Here is a 24,927-nt window from a genome sequence, read left to right on the forward strand (position 1 = left end):
GGCAATATTGATATCAGGTAAAGTAGACTTTAGGACAAAGAAAATTACCAGGGGCAGAGGGACATTGCAGAATGACAAAAATGTCAATCCTCTGAGAAGACATAACATTCCTAAATTTGTATTCATCAAACAGAAGAGCTACAAAATATGTGAAGCAAAAGCTGATAAAACTGAAAGGAGAAGTAGACAAATCTGCGATTACTGTTGGAGACTTTTTAAATGCCACTCTCTAGACAGAGGATCAGCAAACATATAGGAGAACTCAGCCACACCATCAGCCAATAGGATCTATTCAACATTTGTAGACCCCTCTACCCAGCAACAGCAAAGGACACATGTTTTTCAAGCACTCAAGAAACACACACCAAGGTAGACCACATCCTAAGCAAACTTCTCCAGATTTCAAAGAATTAAAATCATACAGAGTGTGTTCTCTGACCAAAATGTGACCAAACCAGAATGAATAACAGAAAAGTATCAGGCAAATCTACAAACACGTGGAAACTAAACAACACAGTTCTAAATAATCCATAGGTCAAAGAGTCTCAAGGGGAATGAAAAAATACATTGGAATGTTAATTATATCTCATAAAGTTATTTTTCAAAGTTATGGATCTTCATCTTTTAAAAATATTTGAGGGCTTCCCTCGTGGCGCAGTGGTTGAGAGTCCGCCTGCCGATGCAGGGGACACGGGTTCATGTCCTGGTCTGGGAAGATCCCACATGCCGCGGAGCGGCTAGGCCCGTGAGCCATGGCCACTGTGCCTGTGTGTCCGGAGCCTGTGCTCCGCAACGGGAGAGGCCACAACAGTGAGAGGCCCGCGTACCGCAAAAATAAATAAAAATATTTGAACAATGAAAATGAAAATAATACATCAAAATTTGTGGGATGCAGCTAACATAGTGCTCTAAGGGAAATGTATACACTAAATGTTTACATTAGAAAAGACGAGAAGTCTCAAATCAGTTATCTAAGCTCCTACCTCAGGAACCTAGAAAAAGAAGAGCAAAATAAACCCAAAGCAAGGAGAAGGAAGGAAAAATAAAGAGCAGAAGTCAGTGGAATTGAAAACAGAAAAATAATAGAGAAAATCAGTGATAATAAAAACCCAGCTGCTTGGAAAGATCAACAAAATTGACAGTCCTCTAGCAAGATTGTCAAAGGAAAGAAAGGACACAAATGATCAGTATCAGGAATAAAATAGAGCATATTCCTACAGACTCTACAGATATATAAAAAAAAAAATTCTTAAGGAAATACTATAAACAGTTCCAAACGAGTAAGTGTAATATTTAGGTGAAATGGACTAATTCCTCCAAAAACACAAACTGCCACAACTCACACAATGTGAAATACATTATTTGAATAGCCCTATATAACTATTAAAGTGAATTCATAATTTAAAAGCTCCCCCCAAAATTAATCTTCAAGACAGATGGTTTTACTAGAGAATTCTACCCAGTGTTTTTTTAAGATTTTTTTTTTTCGATGTGGACCATTTTTAAAGTCTTTATTGAATTTGTTACAATATTGCTTCTGTTTTATGTTTTTGTTTTTTGGCCCCAAGGCATGTGGGATCTTAGCTCCCTGACCAGGGATCGAACTCCGCACCCCCTGCATTGGAAGGGGAAGTCTTAACCACTGGACCGCCAGGGAAGTCCCTATCAAGTGTTTTAAGAAGAATTAACACCAATTCTACACTCTCTCTTCTAGAAAATATAAAAGAAGGGAACATTCCCCAGTGAATTTTATGAGGCTAGAATTACCAAGATACCAAAGTCTAGCAAAGACAGTACTACAAAGAAAACTATGGATCAGTATCCCTCAATCCTAGCCAGCTGATTTTTGACCAAGGTGCAAAAGCAATTCAGTGGAGGAAGGATAGTCTTTTTAGCAAGTGGTGCTGGAGCAATTAGGTATTCATAGGCCAACATATGGACCTCAACCTCAGTCTCACATCTTATGCAAACATTAACTTAAAACAGACCATAGATTTAAACAGGGACATAAAAAATATAAAACTTCTAGGGAAAAAATAGGGGAAAGTCCTTGGGACCTGCAACTCGGTGAAGAGTTAACGCATTACACCACAACTATGATCCATATAAGGAAAAAAATTCAATAAATTGGACTTCATCAAAACTTGCTCTGTGAAAGACCCTGATAAGAGGATGAAGATCTGTAGACTGGAAAAATGAACTGTTGTTACACACAGCAACTTGCATGGATCTCAAGGATATTTTGTTGAATGTAAAAAGCTAATCTCAAAAGGTCCACACTGTATGATTCCATTAATATAACATTTTCAAAATGGCAAAATTATACAGATGGAGGACCTCCTGTTGGTTGCCAGGGTTATAGGTGGTGGGAGAAGTGAGGGATGCATGTGGCTATAAGTAGTGGCTGGAAGGAGATCATTGTGCTGATGGAACAGTTCTGTGTCTTGATTGTGGTGGTGGTTACATGCATCTACACATGAGATAAAATGACATTGAACTACACATGCATGCTTTATATCAATATCAGTTTCCTGATTTTGTTATTGTACCATTGTTAATAATGTAACTGTTGGGGAAACTGACTGGTAGGGTACATGTACTGTCTTTGAAACTTCTGAAATGTAGAATTTTAAATTTCAAAATTTCAAAATGAAAAAATAAAAGAATGATAAAATCTTACAATTGGAAAGATTTTGGATGATCTCTGTCAAATTTTACCAAATTTCTCTGACAGCATCTTACTTAAAAGATGGATTTCACTTAAAAATGGAAAAGCCCAGAAAAGCACGTACTGTAAAGGAGGTTTGTCCAGTGTGGAGTCTTAAAGATAAAAATGAAGCATCAAAAGCAGAATATGCTGATAGTGGTAACCCAGAAACAGAAGATAAATTTTTTAAGTTGTGGAATTTGGAGTATTTTTTTTCTTTAACTCTCCCCTCCCCTTAGTTTCATTTTCTAAAATAAATGTTTCTTTCATTACTCTTTAATATGCATTAGTAGGTACATACATAGAACATCTTAGGAAAGGTAAGTTGTTACAGAGATTGGGAGGGGATTAAGGGGGACCTCATACAGGGACTGGTGAACTTATTATAAACACTGTAACCTTTGGTATCATTTGAGTTTTGCACCATTTAATTATCAAATATGTAGTTATCTGATTCCTTTTATATTTCATGTCTTAAACTTTAGGATTGTAAATAAACCAAAATATTGGTAATATACAATGTGTTCATCTTAATGTGTTTGAATACAATGTGTTCAACCTTCAGTCTGACAAGATTCATAGGGTTTTTTATACTCAAGGATTTTTTTTAAATCTCTGAAAATTTTGTATGTCTAGTTAAAATAAGGGGATTCTCACTGTTTTCTTCTAAGACAAGCTAATTCTATTATTAGAAAGTTGTTGTTAGGAAGTATTATCTGATTTTGAAACCAAAATATCTATCTTAAGTAATTGTGTACTTTTTAAAAAAAGAACAGAGTATTCCCTTGAATAAATGAGGAGTATTAATTGTAGTGGTAACTCTTCTCATAATTTAGGGGAATCAAAGAAGAAACCTAGAATCTACAGTGTCTCAGATTGAGAAGGAGAAAATGTTGCTACAGCATAGAATTAATGAGTACCAAAGAAAAGCAGAACAGGAAAATGAGAAGAGGAGGAATGTAGAAAATGAAGGTAAATTGTTACTTCCTTTGAAAAACACTGGAATTTCTAACACTATCTTGAGGTCTTCGTCTTGAGGTTGTTTTAAATTTAGTGCCTGTTATATATTTTTGAAGCCACAGTCCTAAGACACCTCATGAGCTAAATACCCATGTCCCAAAATTTATTTATAACATATTGGATTCAGTAGTAATGTTTTAGCTAGTACTGATTTTTATCCTTGTGTGTATATTGGAATTTCTTGGGAAACTTCAAAGAAAAATAATGCCTAAACTTCAGAAATTCTAATTTAATTGATCTAGACATGTAGACTGGGCATTGGTATTTTTAATAAGCTCTCTAGGCACTTCTAACAAGTAGCCACATTTTAGAACAAGACTAGAATTTTTGATATTAGTGTTACAAATTTAAAATAGCTTTCTACATCCTTTGATCCAGTGATTTCACTTCTAGAAATTTATTTCACATATACTTGTGCACATGTATACTGATATAGAAACAAAGCTATTCATTTTAGAATTGTTTAAAATGGCAAAAATTATAAACAATGTAAATGTAATCAGTGGTATAATAAATTTTAGTATATATGGTAGAATACTATGCATTTTATAAAAGAATAAAGTATCTCTTCGGCTTCCCTGGTGGCGCAGTGGTTAAGAATCTGCCTGCCAATGCAGGGGACATGGGTTCAAGCCCTGGTCTGGGAAGATCCCACATGCTGCAGAGCACCTAAGCCCGTGAGCCACAACTACTGAGCCCACGTGCCACAACTACTGAAGCCCATGCTCCTAGAGCGTGTGCTCCGCAACAAGAGAAGCCACCGCAATGAGAAGCCCGTGCACCGCAACGAAGAGTAGCCCAACTAGAGAAAAGCCCTCGCACAACAATGAAGACCCAACGCAGAAATAAATAAATAAATTAATTAATTAAAAAAAAAGAATTTAGGGCTTCCCTGGTGGCGCAGTGGTTGGGAGTCCGCCTGCTGATGCGGGGGGCGTGGGTTCGTGCCCCGGTCCAGGAGGATCCCGCATGCCGCGGAGTGGCTGGGCCCGTGAGCCATGGCCGCTGGGCCTGCGTGTCCGGAGCCTGTGCTCCGTGGCGGGGGTGGGGGGCCACAACAGTGAGAGGCCCGTGTACCACAAAAGGAAAAAAAAAAAAAGAATTTAAAAATATTTTTTTAAAAAGAATAAAGTATCTCTTTATAAACTGTTATAAAAGAATCTCTAAAATGTATCTTTACCAAAAAAAGTACAGATTGTTTAAAACAAGATTGCTTGTCTATATATGTTTAAGTGTGTGTGTGTGTGTGTGTGTAGATATGCATGTGAAAACATATATATATATATATATATATATATATATATATTTGTGTTTTTATATATTAAGGTATGGATACACAGACTATCTTAGGAAGGATATGCAAGGAATTAGTAATAGTTGTTGCTGAGGAGGAGAGCCAGAGGGGCTGGGAGACGACGTGGAGGGAGAAAGACTCATGCTATACTATACACCATTTGGTACCTTTTGAATTTTGAAGCATTTTATTTAGTTAGTTAGTTACATCTTTATTGGAGTATAATTGCTTTACAGTGTTGTGTTTCTGCTGTATAATAAAGTGAATCAGCTATATGTATACATATATCCCCATCCCTCCTCCCCCGTGAGCCTTCTTCCCACCCTCCCTATACCATTCCTCTAGGTCGTCACAAAGCATCGAGCTGATCTCCCTGTGCTATGTGGCTGCTTCCCACTAGCCATCCATTTTACATTTGGGAGTGTATATATGTCAATGCTACTCTCTCCCTTCGTCCCAGTTCCCCCCCGCCACCCCACCCTGTGTCCTCAAGTTCATTCTGTATGCCTGCGTCTTTATTCCTGCCCTACCATTAGTTGAACCATTTTAAAAATAATTGAACTAATCGAAGATTTGTACTATTCAAAAATAGGTAATATTAAAATTAGCTTTATATAATTTCACTAATAGATTAACCTTTATGAAAGGAATAAAAGAATTTAAAATATTACAGCAGTGGAAACATCTGTTTTTGCATTCTGTATTATAAAACAGTGCTCTACTTTTTGATAAATTTAAAATGTAGGTACTTCCAAGTTGGAATATGGACCTAATGTAACTTACTTTTATGGCCTAAGACCAAATTTCATTTTTTAAAAGGGATTTATATGTTTCCTCTATGAAAACTTACATATTATTCCTTCATTTTCTAGTTTCTACATTAAAGGATCAGTTGGAAGACTTAAAGAAAGTCAGTCAGAATTCACACCTTGCTAATGAGAAGCTGGCACAATTACAAAAGCAGGTAAGTTTTTGGAGTGAGGTGGTTTTTTTTTTAATCAAAATTTAAGTTTGATTGTGTTTTGGTAAAAAACTATTTTCTTGCTCTCTTTTTTAATTAGCTAGAAGAAGCCAATGACTTACTTAGGACAGAATCAGACACAGCTGTAAGATTAAGGAAGAGTCACACCGAGATGAGCAAATCAATTACTCAGCTAGAGTCCCTGAATAGAGAATTGCAGGAGAGAAATAGAATTTTGGAGAATTCCAAGTCACAAATGGACAAGGATTATTACCAGCTGCAAGCTGTATTAGAAGCTGAACGAAGAGACAGAGGTCATGATTCTGAGATGATTGTAGACCTACAAGGTAATATTTTTTCTTACTCTGGTAAAATAGACATAAAATTTACTGTTTTAGCCATTTTTAAGTATACAGTTCAGTGGCATAAAATACATTCACATTGTCATGCAACAATCACTACTGTCCATCTCCAGAACTTTTTTTATCATTCCAAACTAAAAAATCTATACCCATTAAATCTATACCCCATTTCCCACTCTCCCCAGCCCCTGGTAACCACCATTCTACTTTATGTCTCTGAATTTGACTACCTCATAGAAGTTATTATTTATCCTTTTGTGTCTGTCTTATTCCAGTTAGCTTAATGTCTTCAAGATTCATCCATGTTGTGGCATGTATCAGAATTTCTTTCCTCTTCAAGGTTGTATACTGTTCCATTGTATTTATACCATATATACCACATTTTGTTTATCAATGGAAGGTAATTTTTAAAATTTATATATATTTTTAATTTATAGTTTATTTTTAATTGTAGCTAAAAACATAAAATTTACCATCTTAATTTTTAAGTGTGTAAGGTGATATATTTTTGATCATATTGTCCTCATAAAGAAAATGACCTTGGCCCCCATACACTGTTGGTGGGAATGTAAATTGGTGCAGCCACTCTGGAAATTGCCAAGATAGGGAAACAACCTAAATGTCCATCAACAGACGAAAGGATAAAGAAGATGTGGTATATATATACTACAGAATACACTACTCAGCTATTAAAAAAAGAATGAAATTTTCCCATATGCAGCAACATGGATGGACTTGGAGAGCATTATGCTAAGTGAAATAAGTCCAAGAAAGACAAATACTGTATATCACTTATATGTGGAATCTAAAAAGTACAGCAAACTAGTGAATATAACAGAAAAGCAGGCTCACAGATGTAGAGAACAAACTACTGGTTACCAGTGGGGGGAGGGGCAATTAAGAGGTACAAACTATTAGGTATAAAATAAGCTACAAGGATATATTGTACAACCTGGGGAATATAGCCAATATTTTATAATAGCTGTAAATGGAGTATAACCTTTAAAAATTATGAATTACTATATAGTACACCTGTAATTTATATAATATTGTACATCAGCTATACTTCAATAAAAAAGAAAGAAAATGACCTTGCTGATACTGGAAATGGTTAGCATTCTTTCTGTTTCAGGATAATTTGTATCAAATTGTAATTTCTTCACTCTCTCAGGCACCCTTGTGATGGAGGTAATGTGAATATTTCCAATTTTACAGCCAGTTACTGAAAAGTTAATTTTTTTTTTTTTTTTTTTGCGGTACGCGGGCCTCTCACTGCTGCGGCCTCTCCCGTTGCGGAACACAGGTTCCGGACGCACAGGCTCAGCGGCCGTGGCTCACGGGCCCAGACGCTCCGCGGCATGTGGGATCTTCCCGGACTGGGGCACGAACCCGTGTCCCCTGCATCGGCAGGCGGATTCTTAACCACTGTGCCACCAGGGAAGTCCCTGAAAACTTAATTTTTTTTTTTTCCAGTACGCGGGCCTCTCGCTGTTGTGGCCTCTCCCATTGCGGAGCACAGGCTCCAGACGCGCAGGCTCAGTGGCCATGGCTCACGGGCCCAGCCGTTCCACGGCATGTGGGATCTTCCCGGACCGGGGCATGAACCCGTGTCCCCTGCATCGGCAGGTGGACTCTCAACCACTGCGCCACCAGGGAAGCCCTGAAAACTTAATTTTTAAAAGTGCCCAATTCACAAAAGTCTTACTCATAGTGGAACTAACCAGGCAGAGAAGATTATCACTATTAAAACCTGGGAATTCCTCATGCATTGTTGGTAGAAATAGAAATTAAACTGCAGAAAGGGAATCCCATTGCAAATAAAGAATTCGGTACTTGGAAAGGTTAGGACTAGAGATATCAGCAGCCATTGTGGTCTAAAAGTTTCCTTTTAGACTCACAAACTGTTCACGGTAATAAAATCATTTTGTTTTCAACAAGATTCCTGGCTTCCACTTCTCACATTTTTTTCTGTTTCTGTCAGCATCAGCATCCATACTACCTAATCAAAACAGATATGCATGGAAGTTGCCAGATCTTTCAGGGAAAATTAGGGGGTGGGATAGTCCATTTTAACCTAAGTCACAGGATGTGAACATAGTTTGGGGTCTCATGGGGCTTGATGATTAGCTGTAATTCTGTGGAGAGAGGTCAGGGTCAGTTTTTGGACTTTGGAAACAGAAATTAGGATCTCCTGTTGGTTCTTAGCTGAGGAGTGTTCTGCAATCTTATTTCTCAGGGACTAGGCTTAAAATAGATCTGACTATAACCAAGAAAGTATCCTCATTATATATATTAGAAAAAGCCTCATACTCCACTTCCTTAAATTGCTTCTCTAGGCCTCTTCATATTACAGCTTATTAGCTGTGTGCAGGTCACTTCTTCTGCTTTATTTATAAACCAGGAAGATTAGGTGACCCCTATAAATTCTTTCAATTCTAAAATTCTTTAAGTCTGTGATTTTCCAGATAACGCTGAGCTTGAAGTGCTTGCTTTCAAGGACGAGACCATCATTATGTGTTCATCAACAATGGTTTTAACTGACTCTGTTGTTTAGATATTGGTGAAGTTAAGGAAGATTCATAGCATGACCTATTGTTGATGTTTATCCTTTTTCAATGCTTTCTTTAAGGTTTATTTTTTAATTTAAATGTGAATCAAAGTTCACACACATTAAAAAGCACAAAACTTATATGAGCCTCAACATACAAGGTGCATTGTGGTAAAACATGCACACACGTAAACATAAAATTTTTACGTTGATTTTTTATGGTTCTTAAGACATTTCAGATCCCTCAGGTATAAATTTCTTATAGTTTGGGAGGCTAGCCTTGTGGCACAGTAACAATTGTTGCCTAGTTGAATGCTCTCCATGTACACTATTGAGCAGAAGCTTCTTCGTGTGTATGGGAAATGACTTCCCAAATATAATTGGATAGTATATACTTTAGGTTTTGTGGGCCACATACGATCTCTGTTACATAGTCTTCTGTTTTGCTTTTTATAAGCCTTTAAAAATGACAAAAACATTCTTAGCTTCATGTCTATAGGGAAATAGGCTGAGGGAATAGTATATCATAGTGTAATGCACTTTTGTTTTTAACTGTTACATGGGCATTTGGAAATTGTGTAAGTTTTTTACTTGGTATGTTTTTGGATTTGACTTTTGGAAGAAAAACAATAGATCCATTTTCTAATCTAACCAGTTTTCTAAGACTCCATTTATTCTTTGTGTCTTTGATTTGCCAAATTTTGAAACATATTTTAAAAGTTAACACTATGACTGTAGTCTTTTTTCTCATAGCCCCCTTGTATTTCTAACAGCTTTTTTTATATTGTTTTATTGAGGTGAAATTCTTATAACATAAAGTTAACCATTTAAAAGTGTACAATTCAGTGGCATTCAGTACATTCACAGTGTTGTACAACCACCTTGTCTATCTAGTTCCAAAACATTTTCATTAACCCAGAAGAAAACCTTGTACCCATTAAGCTTTCCTTCCCTATATGCCTCTCTACCTAGCCCCTAGCAACCACCAATCTGTTTTATATTTCTGAATTTACTTGTTCTGGATATTTCATATAAATGACATCATACAGTATGTGACCTTTTGTATCAGGCTTCTTTCACTTAGCATATATATATATATATATTTTTTTTTTTTTTGCTGTACGCGGGCCTCTCACTGTTGTGGCCTCTCCTGTTGCAGAGCACAGGCTCTGGACGCGCAGGCTCAGCGGCCATGGCTCACGGGCCTAGCCGCTCTGCGGCATGTGGGATCTTCCCGAACCGGGGCACGAACCCGTGTCCCCTGCATCAGCAGGCGGACTCTCAACCACTGTGCCACCAGGGAAGCCCGACGAAGTCCAGTTTAATATATATTGCTTATGCTTTTGGTGTCATATCATAATACATTGCCAAATTGAGCATCATGAAGGTTTACCCCTATGTCTTCTAAAAATTGTATGGTTTTAGCATTTATATTTAGGTCTCTGACTAACTTGAGTTAATTTTTGTATATGGTATGATGTGTAGGGGTCCAATTTCATTCTTTTACGTGTGGATATCTGGTTGTCCCAGTACCATTTGTTGAAGAGACTACTTTTTCCCCCACTGAATGGTCTTGGCATCATTGTTGAAAATCAATTGGCTATAGGTATACAGTTTTGTTTCTAGATTCTCAATTCTATTCAGTTGGTCTATATGTCTGTTCTTAGACCAGTACCACACTGTTTTGGTCACTGTAGCTTTACAGCAAGTTTTGAAATTGGAAGTTTGAGTTTTTCAGCTTTGTTGTTCTTTTTCAATGCTGTTTTAGATATTCCAGTCTGCAAGTAATTCCATATGAATGTGAGGATCTGCTTTTCCATATCTGCATAAAATATCTTTGGAGTTTTTATAGGGATTGCATTGAATCTATAGATTGCTTTGGGTAGTATTGCCATCCTAACATATTAAGACTTCTAATCCATGAACACAGGATATATTTCCATTTATTTTGGTATTTAAAAATTTCATTTCAGCATTTATTTATTTATTTATTTATTAGTTTCAGTGTACAAGTCTTACACCTCCTTGGTTAAATTATTCCTAGGTATTTTGTTCTTTTTGATGCTGTTATAAATGGAATTATCTTAGTTTTCCTTTTGTATTGTTTATTAAGTATGGTGTTAGCTGTGGATATTTCATAATACCCTGCTTTTGTATATTTTTAATGCAGCATTGTTTGGTGTGTTAAGGTTTTATGACTTCTGTATCTTCTTACTGGATTAAAATTGTATTATGGATGATATTAAATATATCTGACCTTGAGGGGTTTTTCCCTTAATTTGCACTTTCCTGTTGTATCTTGCCCGTTTATTTATTTATTTGTTTATATATATAATTTTTTTAAAATTTATTTATATTTTTGGCTGCGTTGGGTCTTCATTGCTGCGTGTGGGCTTTCTCTAGTTGCAGCGAGCGGGGGCTACTCTTCCTTGCGGCACGCGGGCTTCTCATTGTGGTGGCTTCTTTTGTTGCAAAGCACAGGCTCTAGGCACACGGGCTTCAGTAGTTGTGGCGCATGGGCTCAGTAGTTGTGGCTCGCAGGCTGTAGAGCGCATGTTCAGTAGTTGTGGTGCATGGGCTTAGTTGCTCAGAAGCATGTGGGATCTTCCCGGAGCAGGGATCGAACCCGTGTCCCCTGCATTGGCAGGCAGATTCTTAACCACTGCACCACAAGGGAAGTCCCCATTCCTTTGTTTTTAATTTTTATATATAGTTGATGGGCCTCAAATTTAGATAGTAGATTTCATATTTGGGGATTTTAACATATTTAGATTTTTCACAGTGAGTTTTTTTTTGTTTCTGTTTTTGAGACTTAACATATCTGTACATATTAAAATAAATAAAAAATATGTATCTGGAAAAATTTTCACAGCATGAACACACCCATATAGAAACTGAATATTACCAGCAGCCCAGAAGTTCCCTTGTACTTCTGCTTAGTCACTAACCCTTTTTCCCCGAAGTAATCACTGTTCTGACTTCTAACACATAAGTTAGTTTTGCTTGTTTTTGAACTTTTATATATGGAATCATGCAGAAAACACTCCTTTGTTTCTGGTTTATTTCATTCAACATTGTTTGTGAGGTTCATCCGTATTGTTGTATATGGCAGTAGTTTGTTCTTCTTGCTGTATAGTACTCCATGTATTTTGTATGACCACTGCAATTTATCAGTTATTTTGTGGTAATGGCTTTTAAATCAGATATTCTGATTGTTTCCATTCGGGGATTATTATGAATAATGCTGATATGAACTTTCTTGTACATATTCTTTGGTAATCATACATATGCTTCCTTTTGGTATATACCTAGAAGTGGTAGAACCATAGAGTATATTTAGCTTTAGTAAATACATCCAAGTATTTCAAAGTAGGTGCACCAGTTTACATTCACCAGCAATGTATGAGAGTTCTGGTTGTTTCACTGCCTCCTCAAGGATAGTACTCATCCCCACTGAGTTTTGTCAGTCTTACTGTTTTAGCCATTCAGGTGGAGCCTGATGGTATTTCCTTAGGGGTTAGTTTCCATTTCCCTGGTGTCCGAGATTGAGCAACTTTTCACATGTTTATTGGCAATTTGTGATATGCTCTTCAAGTCTTTTGCCCCCCCCCCACTTTTCTTATTGGATTGTTTGCTTTTTTCTTGTTGGTTTGTGGAAGTCCTAGATATTAGTCCCTTATCAAATTTATGTACCATAATTATCTTCTTCCACTCTGTGGTTTTCCTTTTCACTCTTAAATCCTGTCTGCCAATGAACAGGAGGTCTTACTTTTCTTATTTTTAATGTAGTCCTATTTTTTTTTCTTTTGTGGTCAGTGCTATTTAGTGTGGCCTATTGAATTCTTTGATTAAATCATGAGGATATTATTCCCTGTTTTCCTCTAGAAGCTTTATTGTTTTGATCTGCTTAGGTTATGATCCCTGATATTTTGGTTCTTATTCCTTCTACTGTATATATATATATATTTTTTTTTAATGTGAAGCTTTTTTGTTTTCATGTATTGTACAGACAAGTTATAGTTTCTTCCTAGCATTTTTTTAAAAATACAATAAATGAGGAAAATAAAATATATTTAACATACCTTTTATAAAGTTACTAGGACTCTAATGAATTCAACCCATATATTTTCATTACTTTGTCTTCTTGAGAGTTGGCTTATATGAACAACTTCTACACAGAAATTCAGTTTAACCTGAGTATACTATCTTTCTACAGATTTTTAAAACCTATTATTTATTATAAATACAGGAAGAAGCATTTTTTAAATAGCACTTTAACATTTAAACATCTTGCCATGTTTGCTTTATCTCTCTCCATACAAACACACACATTCTCTGTATTTTTGCTCAACCATTTGAAAGAAACTAGCAGGTGTTTCTTTCTCCTATATGAAAATATTCCTATGTGAACAGAATGCCACATTGCCTGTGGGTGTAAATAAAATTGCTTCATTGCTCTCTAGATCCTAGAACTAGCCTACCAGACAAGCCTTATCACGTGCCAAAGATTTAATATTCATTTGTTCATTAAAGAACTACTTCAGGGGCTTCCCTGGTGGCGCAGTGGTTGAGAGTCCGCCTGCCGATGCAGGGGACACGGGTTCGTGCCCCAGTCCGGGAAGATCCCACACGCCACGGAGCGGCTGGGCCCGTGAGCCATGGCTGCTGAGCCTGCGCGTCCGGAGCCTGTGCTCCACAACGGGAGAGGCCCCAACAGTGAGAGGCCCGTGTACCAGGAAAAAAAAAAAAAAAAAAAAAAAGAACTACTTCAGAAACAGTAAAATATAGGAGGCAGGTTGAGTGCCTTGAAGACTTTGGCAAGTACTGCAAGTTAAACACTAAACTTTAAGAAGTACAAATTTTTTCCGGGTCTTTTAGGGTGCTTTATCCATTTCCCCATCAAATCTTAGGCCACATTGAATCACAAAATAAGAAAATAGGTTTTTACTTTTGAACTAGACAATATAATTATATTCATATATGTTAGATTCTGCATGTATTAAATTGTGTTTATTAAGTACTTATGCATTAAAAACATAAAACGTAAAGCATATCTTAATGAGTAGAGTTTCTAAATATGTGAGTTGCTACCATTGCATGACATGAGCATCAGGTAGGTTAACACTAAGCTTTGTTAGAGGACTTGAATTCCTTAAAACTTAGTTTCTTTAGTAATGGAGTTTTTCTTCATTAAGTTTAAGAGTAAACACTTTTCAGAATGTCTGATACATAAAAAAGCACTTAAATACTTGCCTTAATTAACATGGGGAAAAGAGCACTCGATTAGGACTCAGATCTGATTTCTGGACAAAGCTCAGGCTTATCTCTTTGACCATGTGTAAAATGAATATATACTAGATGATCTCCAACTAGAATTAACATTTTTATCACTATGTATTGTAGTTATTGTATATACTGCTAAGAAAACACTTAATAAATTTCTGTCTGATCAGGAGATTTTAAACTTTTTTTATCTTAATGATAATGCTGGGGAAAAAAAGATTTCTCTTTCAATGACTATGTGACTTGAACTTTTTTCTTACTTGATAGCTCGAATTACATCTTTACAAGAGGAGGTGAAGCATCTCAAACATAACCTTGAAAGAGTGGAAGGAGAAAGAAAAGAGGCTCAAGACATGCTTAATCATTCAGAAAAGGTAAATGATTTAACATATACCAATTATGAGATAGTATTTACTGATTATCAGATATTATAAGATGGTTTTATAAAAGATCATTCATTCCTAATCTTTATATGTTTACATTTCTAGAAGTTTTTATTGTTGGTTGCTGTGTGAAGGTGTATGTGGGTCTTAATTTGGGCTTTTTAGGGTGTTATTTTTTGTTTTGTTTTGTTTTGTTTGTTTTTTGGGGGTTTTTTGGCGGTACGCGGGCCTCTCACTGTTGTGACCTCTCCCGTTGCGGAGCACCGGCTCCGGACGCGCAGGCTCAGCGGCCATGGCTCACGGGCCTAGCCGCTCCGCGGCATGTGGGATCCTCCCGGACTGGGCACAAACCCGTGTCCCCTGCATCGGCAGGCAGACTCTCAACCACTGCACCACCAGGGAAGCCCTAGGGTGTTATTTTTATTTGTTTGTTTCTACCCTTGAAGGGTATCAGATAACTGATATTATCTGATCATCACAAATTGCTTTGGTTTGGAGATACCTCTTCATATAGAATTTTTCCCCCATTTTTTGTACATGGGTAAGATGAAGATGCTGAACCTTACTAATTATGAAGAAGGAAAACAAAGGATTAGTATGTAGTAGACCATGTGTGCCTTTTCCATTTCGTTAGTAAGAGTTAGCAAAATAGTAAAGAGCATACATAATGTAATTGGTCTTTGCATGTAGAATTTTCATAACAGTCAAAAAATGCCATTGGTTATCCTCTGTCCTTACCTTGCTAAGAAAAGGATTAAATAGGTAATATGCAGATTTAGCTTACCTCCCTGAAATGTTGTAGGTTTACTAGATCAGATAAATGATCAGAAAATTCACCACTTATCTTGTCCTTTGGACATGTTTTGTGTCATTCAGAATAGCTTTTTGATGTCTGAGTCTGGTATAAGTTTGGAAATAGGATGAAAGAAGAAGAGTAGAAGTACCCAAACAGGAATGGAATACATGTTGACATTCTTTTGTCAGAGCAAGGTAAATCTAGGTGTAGATGCAATTGTAAATAGAGATCAGTTTTTTTTAATGGTAGCACAAATTTTTAAATGAACTGAAGAATTGTCCTATTCATTTCTGATCCTCGCAGTGAACCCCCCTGAACATAACAGAACTCTGCCCTGCCATCAGCCATGGCTAATGATTCACATGGGGAGGGGTGAGGGGTAGAAAAAAGGTGATATTTTGCTTTTAATTATATGTGCTTATTGTGATTTTTAAAGTAAGACATTATAGATGGTGTGAAATATACAAGAAGTATAAAAATAAAGCTGTGTCTTGAATAAAAATATTTAAGTATATATGGTGTAACATTTCAAGCCAATGTGATTCATGTATTATCTCTTATGGGATATTAATTAATATAAGATTTAATGATGTGCCTCTTGCACAGCATAGTATATGACTCTCATTCTCATTTTACAGGAAAAGAATAACTTAGAAATAGATTTAAACTACAAGCTTAAATCATTACAGCAAAGGTTAGAACAAGAGGTAAATGAACATAAAGTAACCAAAGCTCGTTTAACTGACAAACATCAATCTATTGAAGAGGCCAAGTCTGTTGCAATGTGTGGTAAGTGTCAGTTTTAATATTTTCTACATGATTAGTTTTTAAATAATGCCAACAAAAATATTTTGATTTTGATCAAATTTTATTGTGTAGTAGTTTAAACTCTTAGAAATTATAAATGATGATCTGGGAAAAGTGTGCCTTCCTTTTTTGATACCTCCCATTTTTTAAAATGACAATTTCACCTGCTAGTTCTCTTACTCTACCATTCTCTACTCCCTATACTACCCTCTACTCCCTGTAAAAGTCAGTGGATTCTTATTTCTCCCAGTTTTTCAGCCCTTTCCTTTGTTTTCTTCGAGATCCATTCTGGAACTCATTGTCTGTTAATTCATCTGCTTTCTTGCTCTGTACCCTCAACTCTCATTCCTTTGTATTTCCACTGTGTTATGCCTCTAAGCACAACAGATCTAGATCAGACTAGCCGGCCACTTTTCATTGCTTCAAATAGTTCTTCAGATGGATGTTATCCCAATGCCTTGTCTCCAGCCTCAGGTGAGCTGTCATTTTTATATATGTCACTCATATTAAATAGGTAATATGCACATCAGTTTTTCTCCTAAACTTTTATTTCTCTCCTCAAGCTTCCTATGCCATTTCTTTATCACTTTAATTTTAGGTGAACATTCTCCTATTTCAAAAAGAAATTGTGAAATCATAGGTGTGAACCCCTCAGAATCTAATTCTCTAACTTAATCAACCTGTCTTACTACTTTACCCATGTTCATTATCTTCCTTCTCATCTTAGAGGAGGGTGATCCTCTTCCTGTCCTTGCTAATATGTTCTAGCTGTATTCAGATCTACCCTCTTATCTCAACTTATTATTTCTTTTTCTCCTCTTTATTCTCAAGCTTTTTTCCTCCACTGAATTTCTTCCTGTCGTAAACATGTACAAGTCTCTCCCATCTTAAAAAAAAAAAAAAAAAAAGACAAACCCTTGCAGCAACCTGTGATCCTTAACTAATTGCCACTGTTTTATTCCATCCCTTTATAGCCAAACTTATAAAAAGATGTCTTCCTTTTCTTCACCTTCTACTCACTTCTTAACCTGCTGTAACCTGGAAATGTTACCTGGCGCCTTAAATTCAGTTTATTCAAGGGAAAACGTGTTACCTTATCTATCAGACCTGCCCTTACCCCTATTCTGACTGTCTTGGTTAACGGCTGTCTAGTTTTTATGAGCCCAGGCTTGTAATCAGACTAATCTACTTTGCCTCTTAGCCACTCTGTATTAAAAAAAAAAAAAATTAGGTGGGAAAATGCATCTAAACTGCCTGTACATAAAAAGCTTTCAATAAATGGGAGATATTATCATGGTTATGGGTGATGGTATTCAACATCCAGGGGCCCAAGCCAGAAATCTGGGAATTATTCAGGAAGTTCCATTCTGATGGTTTCTGTTTTGTCACCTAGAGGACAGTCTGAAAGTGAGAAAGCAGACTTATTAAGTTTGAAACCTGATGGTGCAACTTAAGAGTTGCAGGACCCTAGAAAATTAACCTTCAGAACCTTAGTTACCGTATCTCAAAAAGGGAACCTCACTGTAGACTAATATCTTCTGATAATAATTAAAATAGGTATTATACTGTCACGGAATCTTGTCTGAGTTGCATAAATTATTATTATACATCACAGCCTTAAGCTTCGGAAACTTTTCTGGAACAATGCTAGGTATAGATTAATAACCACAATCTTATTTTTCTACTTTTATCTGAACTACCTCCATTCTTCTCCTTAGATGCTCCACTTTTTTCCAGCTATACTTTCACCTTCTGGTCTGAAAATGGCACTGAATAGTCTCTCAGATCATTGGTCAAGGGATGGATTTGGGAGATTCGTTATATTTTATGACTCTCTTCCTTTAGAGATCCCACTATACAAATAATTCATAATGTTAGAACTTCTATAATGAATAGCTCTAAAAGAGTCCCAGGATAAAAACAGTAGGGATTTTTGGCACCTAGGTGTCTTACACAGCCCATGAAAGTGAAAAGCATGTCTTTTTCTTTAAATGTACGTTTATAACTTTTTCTTTCACAGAGATGGAAAAAAAGCTGAAGGAAGAGAGGGAAGCTCGAGAGAAGGCTGAAAATAGGGTTGTTCAGATTGAGAAGCAGTGCTCCATGCTAGATGTTGATCTAAAACAATCTCAGCAGAAGCTAGAGCATTTGACTGAAAATAAAGAAAGGATGGAGGATGAAGTAAGAAAAATAATACTAATTTTGTTCATCTTATAAAAGAGAATATCATTGTTATGACTAAAAAGTCATTATCTATAATTTAAACAACATGGTGGAGATTTTAATAAAATAACTTATATGTATCTGTGTTCACTGCTGTAAGGTCACCACTATATCCCTAACTCCTAAAATTTTCATCTTCGTATAGTGAACATTCACACCATAGGTTCTATACCATTTTGCACTGTGACAGTACAACTGTAAAGTGTCACAGCTCCTCCCCTGAAGAAACTGACCATTTGCTTTTTAAGAGAGAGAGAGGAAAAAAAGAAAACCTCTTTATTGTCAGGTATCCAGTAATCCCCAAGAGGAGCATTGTTTTTAGATTTCAAAAGAAGCATTAAACTGTAGAGTCTTGCTTGATTTACATAGATAGAAAGCAGTAAATAAAGAGATAAAATGATATTATATCCTAGTGATTGGTATATGTACTTTATTTATTTTTAAAATTTATTTTATTTATTTATTTTTGGCTGCACTGGGTCTTTGTTGCTGCACGTGGGCTTTCTCTAGTTGTGGTGAGCGGGGGCTGCTTCTCATTGCAGTGGCTTCTCTTGTTGCGGAGCATAGGCTCTAGGCACGCGGGCTTCAGTAGTTGCAGCACGCGGGCTCTGTAGTTGTGGCGCACGGGCTTCGTTGCTCGGCGGCATGTGGGATCTTCGTGGACCAGGGCTTGAACCTGTGTCCCCTGCATTGGCAGGCGGATTCTTAACCACTGCACCACCAGAGAAGCCGGTATATGTACTTTAGAAATTATAAGACCAAAAATAATTAGTTCACATATGTAAATTAGAGAAGGGAGAAAGAGAAGATTAGATTAATGAGGAAAGCCTTCACAAAGGAGGAATGGGTTGTCACCTATATTTCAAAGGTTGAGTAAGGCCTGAAAAGGTGATAGTTTGAAAGTCAGAAGCCTGAATTGGTAGAGGGAACATTTTAAGTATAGATAAAAGAGTAATTACTGAATGCTTAAGGAGGTAGGTAAGTGAGGGACAAAAAGCGACTTGATCAAACCAGGAAAGGAGAGACATACTGAGTAGTCATGGGGGAAACCTGGAGGGCAAAGTATTGATAGTTTTTAAAACTATAAAGCTATAGATGAAAACACTCTTTCAGGAAAAGTAATCTGGTAGTGGTATATAGAATGGACAAGAAAGAAGAGAGATTAGAGATACCTAATAGAGCCAGCATGCAGGAAGAATATGTGTTGAAAATTTGGGAGATAATATTCAGTAATTTTAAAATGTAACTTTTGACCACGTGTTATCTGCCTAGCCCTGTGCCAGGAGTTGGGGTATGGAATAAGATGGCTATGGTCTTGACTTCTGTGGAACTTAGAACCCAAAGGGAAAGACAGATATTAAAATTGAATTACAAGCATGACATATTTAAAGAGGACATACCAAGTAGGAGTGTTAGGACTAATCACATCCAGGAGGTAAAGGAGGCCTCACTAAGGGTTTGGCATTTAAGAGCTGAAGAAAGAATAAATGAAGAGGGAAAGACAGAGAAAAGCCTGTGCAAGAACTGTGTGGTGATGGAGAGTTTGTCACACTGGAGGATCTGAGGAGTATGATTGGATTCAGAGAATGACCAGTGATAATGCTAGGAAAGTAAACAGAATAGATCATGAAGGGCACTGTAACCACTGTAAGAATTTTTCGTTTATTAGTCCTAACGCCTAATAAGTACTTGATAAATATTTATTGAGTTGAACTAAATATATATTCAATTTGTTTTATAAACTCTGGAGGGTTGTAGATTAGAGTACAAACATTTATGAAAGAACAGGTAAATTTAAATACCATTTAGGAATGTCCCCCCAAAAGTGACTTTTATACTCGCCTTCTCCAAAATTTCCATACAAGTTGGGGTACAAAGAAACCAGATTTCTTTTCCCTCCAAGATCTCACATCTGAAATTTGGGAATTAATTTGATTTAACACTAAATTCTGCAGTAATAAATGCATAGAACAGTGGAGACTCATTACAATACTAATATTTTCTACTTGTATAAGGAATTATAATGTACTTGAGATTTGATTAGTATTCTTTCAAATGATGTCTAATAAATTACTAAAGAGATTTACAATCCCAATTATTTTTCTCATTCATAGGTTAAGAATCTATCCCTGCAACTGGAGCAGGAGTCAAATAAGCGACTGTTGTTACAAAATGAATTGAAGACCCACGCATTTGAGGCAGACAATTTAAAAGGTTTAGAAAAGCAGATGAAACAGGAAATAAATACTTTATTGGAAGCAAAGAGATTATTAGAGTTTGAATTAGCTCAGCTTACAAAGTAAGTTTCGCAAATAACATTCTTGATTTCCTTTTTGTGTTTAGCATTTGCTTATGTGTTTCATATTTTATGTGTGTATAGGTTATGTTCTTAGAGTTTGTGAAAGGAAGATTTAGGAAAAAGCATTTAGAAAAAATAAAAGAATTTATTTGCAAAGAAGGTTTGCAAGGGAGTTCAGGCTTTGGAAAGACAGGCTTACTAAATAAAAAACACAGTTATTTAAAGGGGAAAAAAGGACATTATCAAGACTAGTGACTTTACAATGTCTGTTTATGGTAGGAAAAACACAGTTTTCTCATATGATTTTCATATCTATGAAAGTCATCATGTTTCTTCACACTAGAATTACAAAAATGAGGAATAACCTTATTATTAAGGATTTAGTACCTTATAGAAAATGTTTAAGGTTTCTTTATTTTAGAGACTAGAATTAGACATGATGGCCCTGTATTTGTTTGTTTGTTTTATTTTGTTTCTTTGGTTCATATCAAAGTGCAAAATGTTCTTTTTCTTCTATTCTGAGATGTGATGTGCCCGCTTACTTGAAATGGGGACAAAGCAGGGTGTCAGTATGACTTTCGGAATTTGTATAAGGACATGCTTCAGAAATTTAATATCAAAGATACCTTATACCAGACCATGAGGTTTTATTTCCTCCAAATTTATGTTATAATGTCTTCATTTGCCAGCTTTGTTTACAACACAGTAATTCCTAGGTAAAATTGCTGGGTTTGATTTTGTTGACTTTATATTGGTGAAATTCTTTTCCCCTTTTAGAGCCACTATTTTTACCAAGTAAGGTGTTTTGTAGTTTTCTTCTCCCGAAATAACTTTCACTCAGCATTTAACTAATAATTATTATGTACTTTCTGTCAACCATATGCTGAAAATAAAAAGCTGTTACTATCTAATATGAAAACCTAGCAGCTGCAGATGGAATTGTTCATTGTTGAATAGCTGTCTTTGGGTTGCATTGTGTCTGTCTTTTAAGTCCTTTCCTCTCTGTGAGCAGTGTTTACGTGTACTTGTCTCTTTATCTGTGTTACTCCTCCTTTGTCAGTTGTTGTTATTGCCTCCCTTCTTACTCCTTACCTGAGTATTCATTTCCACCGCACCCTTGTGCTTAATTGACCATAAAATATAGTACTAAATTATTCTTACTATTTATTAAATATGGTCAAGTTTTTAATAGTCTACTTACAGCATAAGACATTTTAAATGTATCCCTAAGAAAGCTTTTCTTTAGAAAAATTTACCAAAAAATATTTTTATTTTTGCATTGTGGATTACTCCACAATTAATAAGTGACCTTCAGTAGAAAACTGTTCCCTCAACTTTTCATAGTATCATTTAATAAGGAGCAGACAGTGTGGCCTAACCAAATATAACTAGTAAAGTAATACTGTATAATGAAGTATGATTTTTTAAATTTTTTGGCTGCACTGCGCAGCATGCGGGATCTTACTTCCCCTATCAGGGATCAAACCTGCGCCCCCTGCAGTGGAAGTGCAGGGTCTTAACCACTGGACTGCCAGGGAAGTCCCTGAAGAATGATTTTTTGAAACAAAGGTTACTTTAGTAAACCTTTTTTATTGTAGCAACTTTAAGAAACAAAGAATGATGTAAAGTCTAGTATAAATAGGAGCATTTGTTTACTGTTTTCTCTTTTGTCTAAAGACAGTACAGAGGAAATGAAGGACAGATGCGGGAGCTACAAGATCAGCTTGAAGCTGAGCAATATTTCTCGGTGAGAATCATTTTTAACATATAGACTGTTTCAAAACCTGACTTAAAACAAGGTATTTAGATTTTTAATGTGAACTATGATTCTTTTTCAAATGACTGTGAAGTAGTTTTCTCCCCTTCTTTATATCCCCATCTCTGCGTTTCATTTCTGGATCTGAGTTGGTGGTCTGTTTAAGTTGTAAAGAAATGACTGTTTTTGTGCAAATATTTCCAGAATTGCTTTCAAACTGGAGCTACATATAAGACTTTGTTAAGGGTTCTGTCTGCCTGGTAGCAAGCTCTGGTGGTTTAGAGTGCCAGTATTATCATGTGTGGTTCTTGTATACACATTATAGTGGCCTACATACATATATCTCTAGGTATAACTACATACAGTTGTGGGTATAACTAATGTTGAGGAGCTTTTTCCTGTTTTAGCCCTGTGTGCACTTTTATGCATCTGTTATCCTTTTTCTCCATAAAAATCATTTTCTTATTTGTTGCAGGCCAAGTTATTTTCATTACTACTGTTGATGAGCATTTATAGTTAATGCTTTGAGGCTTTATTGAAACCTCTGAATTTTTGTTTACTTCCTCTGGTTGCCAAGCTTGTGCTCTGCCATTTCAGCTTAACATTTATCTACCAGCTCCATTTCTCTTTCAGTGGCAACCACCTTTCCTATGAGCTTTGAGCAGTGTAATTAAATGCATGGAGTTTGAGTTACACTGATAAACATGCCCTAGAAACCAAGTGTGAACAATATTGGAAGTAATGATTTCTCTAGTAAAAAATCTGGATACCATTAGAGCTCTACAGAATTTCACACAATTAAGAGCTTCATGCTCTACTCTTTTCATCTCCTAATAAATATGATGACTTCTGTCTATTTCTTCTTGGCTTATTATACTATCACTGGAATATGTTTTTAAATTAAAAAATAATTCAAGATTGTTGAAAAACTTTTCCCTGAGTGTAAATTAACCTTAAGTATTCAGTGTGTGGTACTGACTTCTGCAAAGTGGTCTGTAATATCAAGCACACCTTTTTGTCCCTAGGCTTCCACAGAGTAATCATTCAGTGCCTCCATGTTTGGGGATGGCTGTCAAGTGATTTGTGGTGGTTCCTATGGATTCTTGATTTTTGCCTGTATAAAAACCATACAAAATACTAACCCTGCCTTTAGTTTTGATTTATTCTATTGCTTGTGAGGACTGGGTTAGATGTTGCTAAATTTGATAAGTTATTATGAACCAAATTTAAGATTTTCTTTAATCTCGGCTTTCAAATCAGGTTATTTTTCTTTTTCTCTCTTCATTGATTACACATATAAATTTCAGTAATTGAAGTCAGAGAAAGGAGATATGAGAATCTGATTCCTAAATGCAGGATGGACTATTTCATTTTAGAAATTGTAAGCACTTAAACTAAAGCCAGCCATCATTCTTCCTTCATTTGCATTCCCATGGAAATGTACTTTTCCCCCTAGAGAAGTGCTATTTCTTAGAGGTATAATTCAGTGTACAGTGTAAAAGTAGTACTCCACAGCTATTTGCTGGTCCTTACTATTTTTTTCCTTATCTTTTAGACTAAAAAGGTTGGTTTAAAAAAAAGACATAGACTTCAGAATTGGAAGTTTACTCTGTAACCTCAGCAATTAACAGTGTGGGTCTAATACTTTTTCATACCTGTTAAATATTTGTTGATGGAGTTGGCAAAAACCTAGTGAATTTTGTAAGAATCATTGTTCTGTACTAAGTATATATTATTCATATGTTGACAGAACATTGATAAATCCTATTTATGGATATTTCTTCTACCTCTCAACCACCCACTTCATCACCCAAGAGAAGTGGCTTCTCTAACATTATTTACTTCAAAAATTGATCTAACTTTTAAATAAGTATTGCTTGCTAAGTTTCTTTATAATGTTTTTCCCAAATCAATATATTTAATATATTTTTGAGGTATAATTTATATATAATAAATTGTACCCATTTTAAGTGGTTGATAACTTCTGACATATGTGTATACTGTGACCACCACCACAATCAACATATAAAACATTTCCTTCACGGCTCTTTGGAGTCAATCTTCTCCACCCACCTCTGTCTGCAGGCAACCACTGATTTGCTTTCTGTCTTATTGATTATTTTCACCTATTCTACAATTTCATATACATGGAATCATGTAGTACACACTCTTTAGCACCTGGTTTCTTTCATACAGCTTAACATTTTTTAGGTTTATCATGCTGTATATATTAGTAGTTCATTCCTTTTTATTGTTGAGTAGTATGGGTACATCACAACTTTAAAAATTCATCTGATGATAGATATCTGGGGTTGTTTCCAGTTTGGAGTTACCATGAATAAAACTGCAATGAAAATTTATGTATAAGACTCTGTATGGATATATATTTGTATTTGTCCTGGGTAAATACTTAGGAGTGGAATTGTTGGACCATGTGTTAATTGTTTATAAGAAACTACCGAACTGTTTTTTAACCTACCATAAACAC

The 24,927-nt window shown here is 35.9% G+C and overlaps 1 protein-coding gene across 2 annotated transcripts in view; it reads left to right on the forward strand.

Annotated features, from left to right (window-relative positions):
- ROCK1 (Rho associated coiled-coil containing protein kinase 1) overlaps nucleotides 1–24,927 on the forward strand; it is a 146,551-nt gene that overhangs the window by 95,539 nt on the left and 26,085 nt on the right. For both annotated transcript variants that reach the window (XM_029216694.1, XM_029216703.1), the window contains exons 14-21: nucleotides 3,544–3,679; nucleotides 5,894–5,985; nucleotides 6,083–6,329; nucleotides 14,443–14,549; nucleotides 15,993–16,143; nucleotides 18,182–18,342; nucleotides 20,499–20,683; nucleotides 22,361–22,430. In XM_029216694.1, coding sequence (XP_029072527.1) covers nucleotides 3,544–3,679; nucleotides 5,894–5,985; nucleotides 6,083–6,329; nucleotides 14,443–14,549; nucleotides 15,993–16,143; nucleotides 18,182–18,342; nucleotides 20,499–20,683; nucleotides 22,361–22,430 — 1,149 coding nt within the window. The remainder of the gene's footprint in view (nucleotides 1–3,543; nucleotides 3,680–5,893; nucleotides 5,986–6,082; nucleotides 6,330–14,442; nucleotides 14,550–15,992; nucleotides 16,144–18,181; nucleotides 18,343–20,498; nucleotides 20,684–22,360; nucleotides 22,431–24,927) is intronic.

Source organism: Monodon monoceros, unplaced genomic scaffold, assembly GCF_005190385.1.
Source record: "Monodon monoceros isolate NGI ecotype Baffin Bay Population unplaced genomic scaffold, NGI_Narwhal_1 Super_Scaffold_1, whole genome shotgun sequence".
NCBI lineage: Eukaryota > Metazoa > Chordata > Mammalia > Artiodactyla > Monodontidae > Monodon > Monodon monoceros.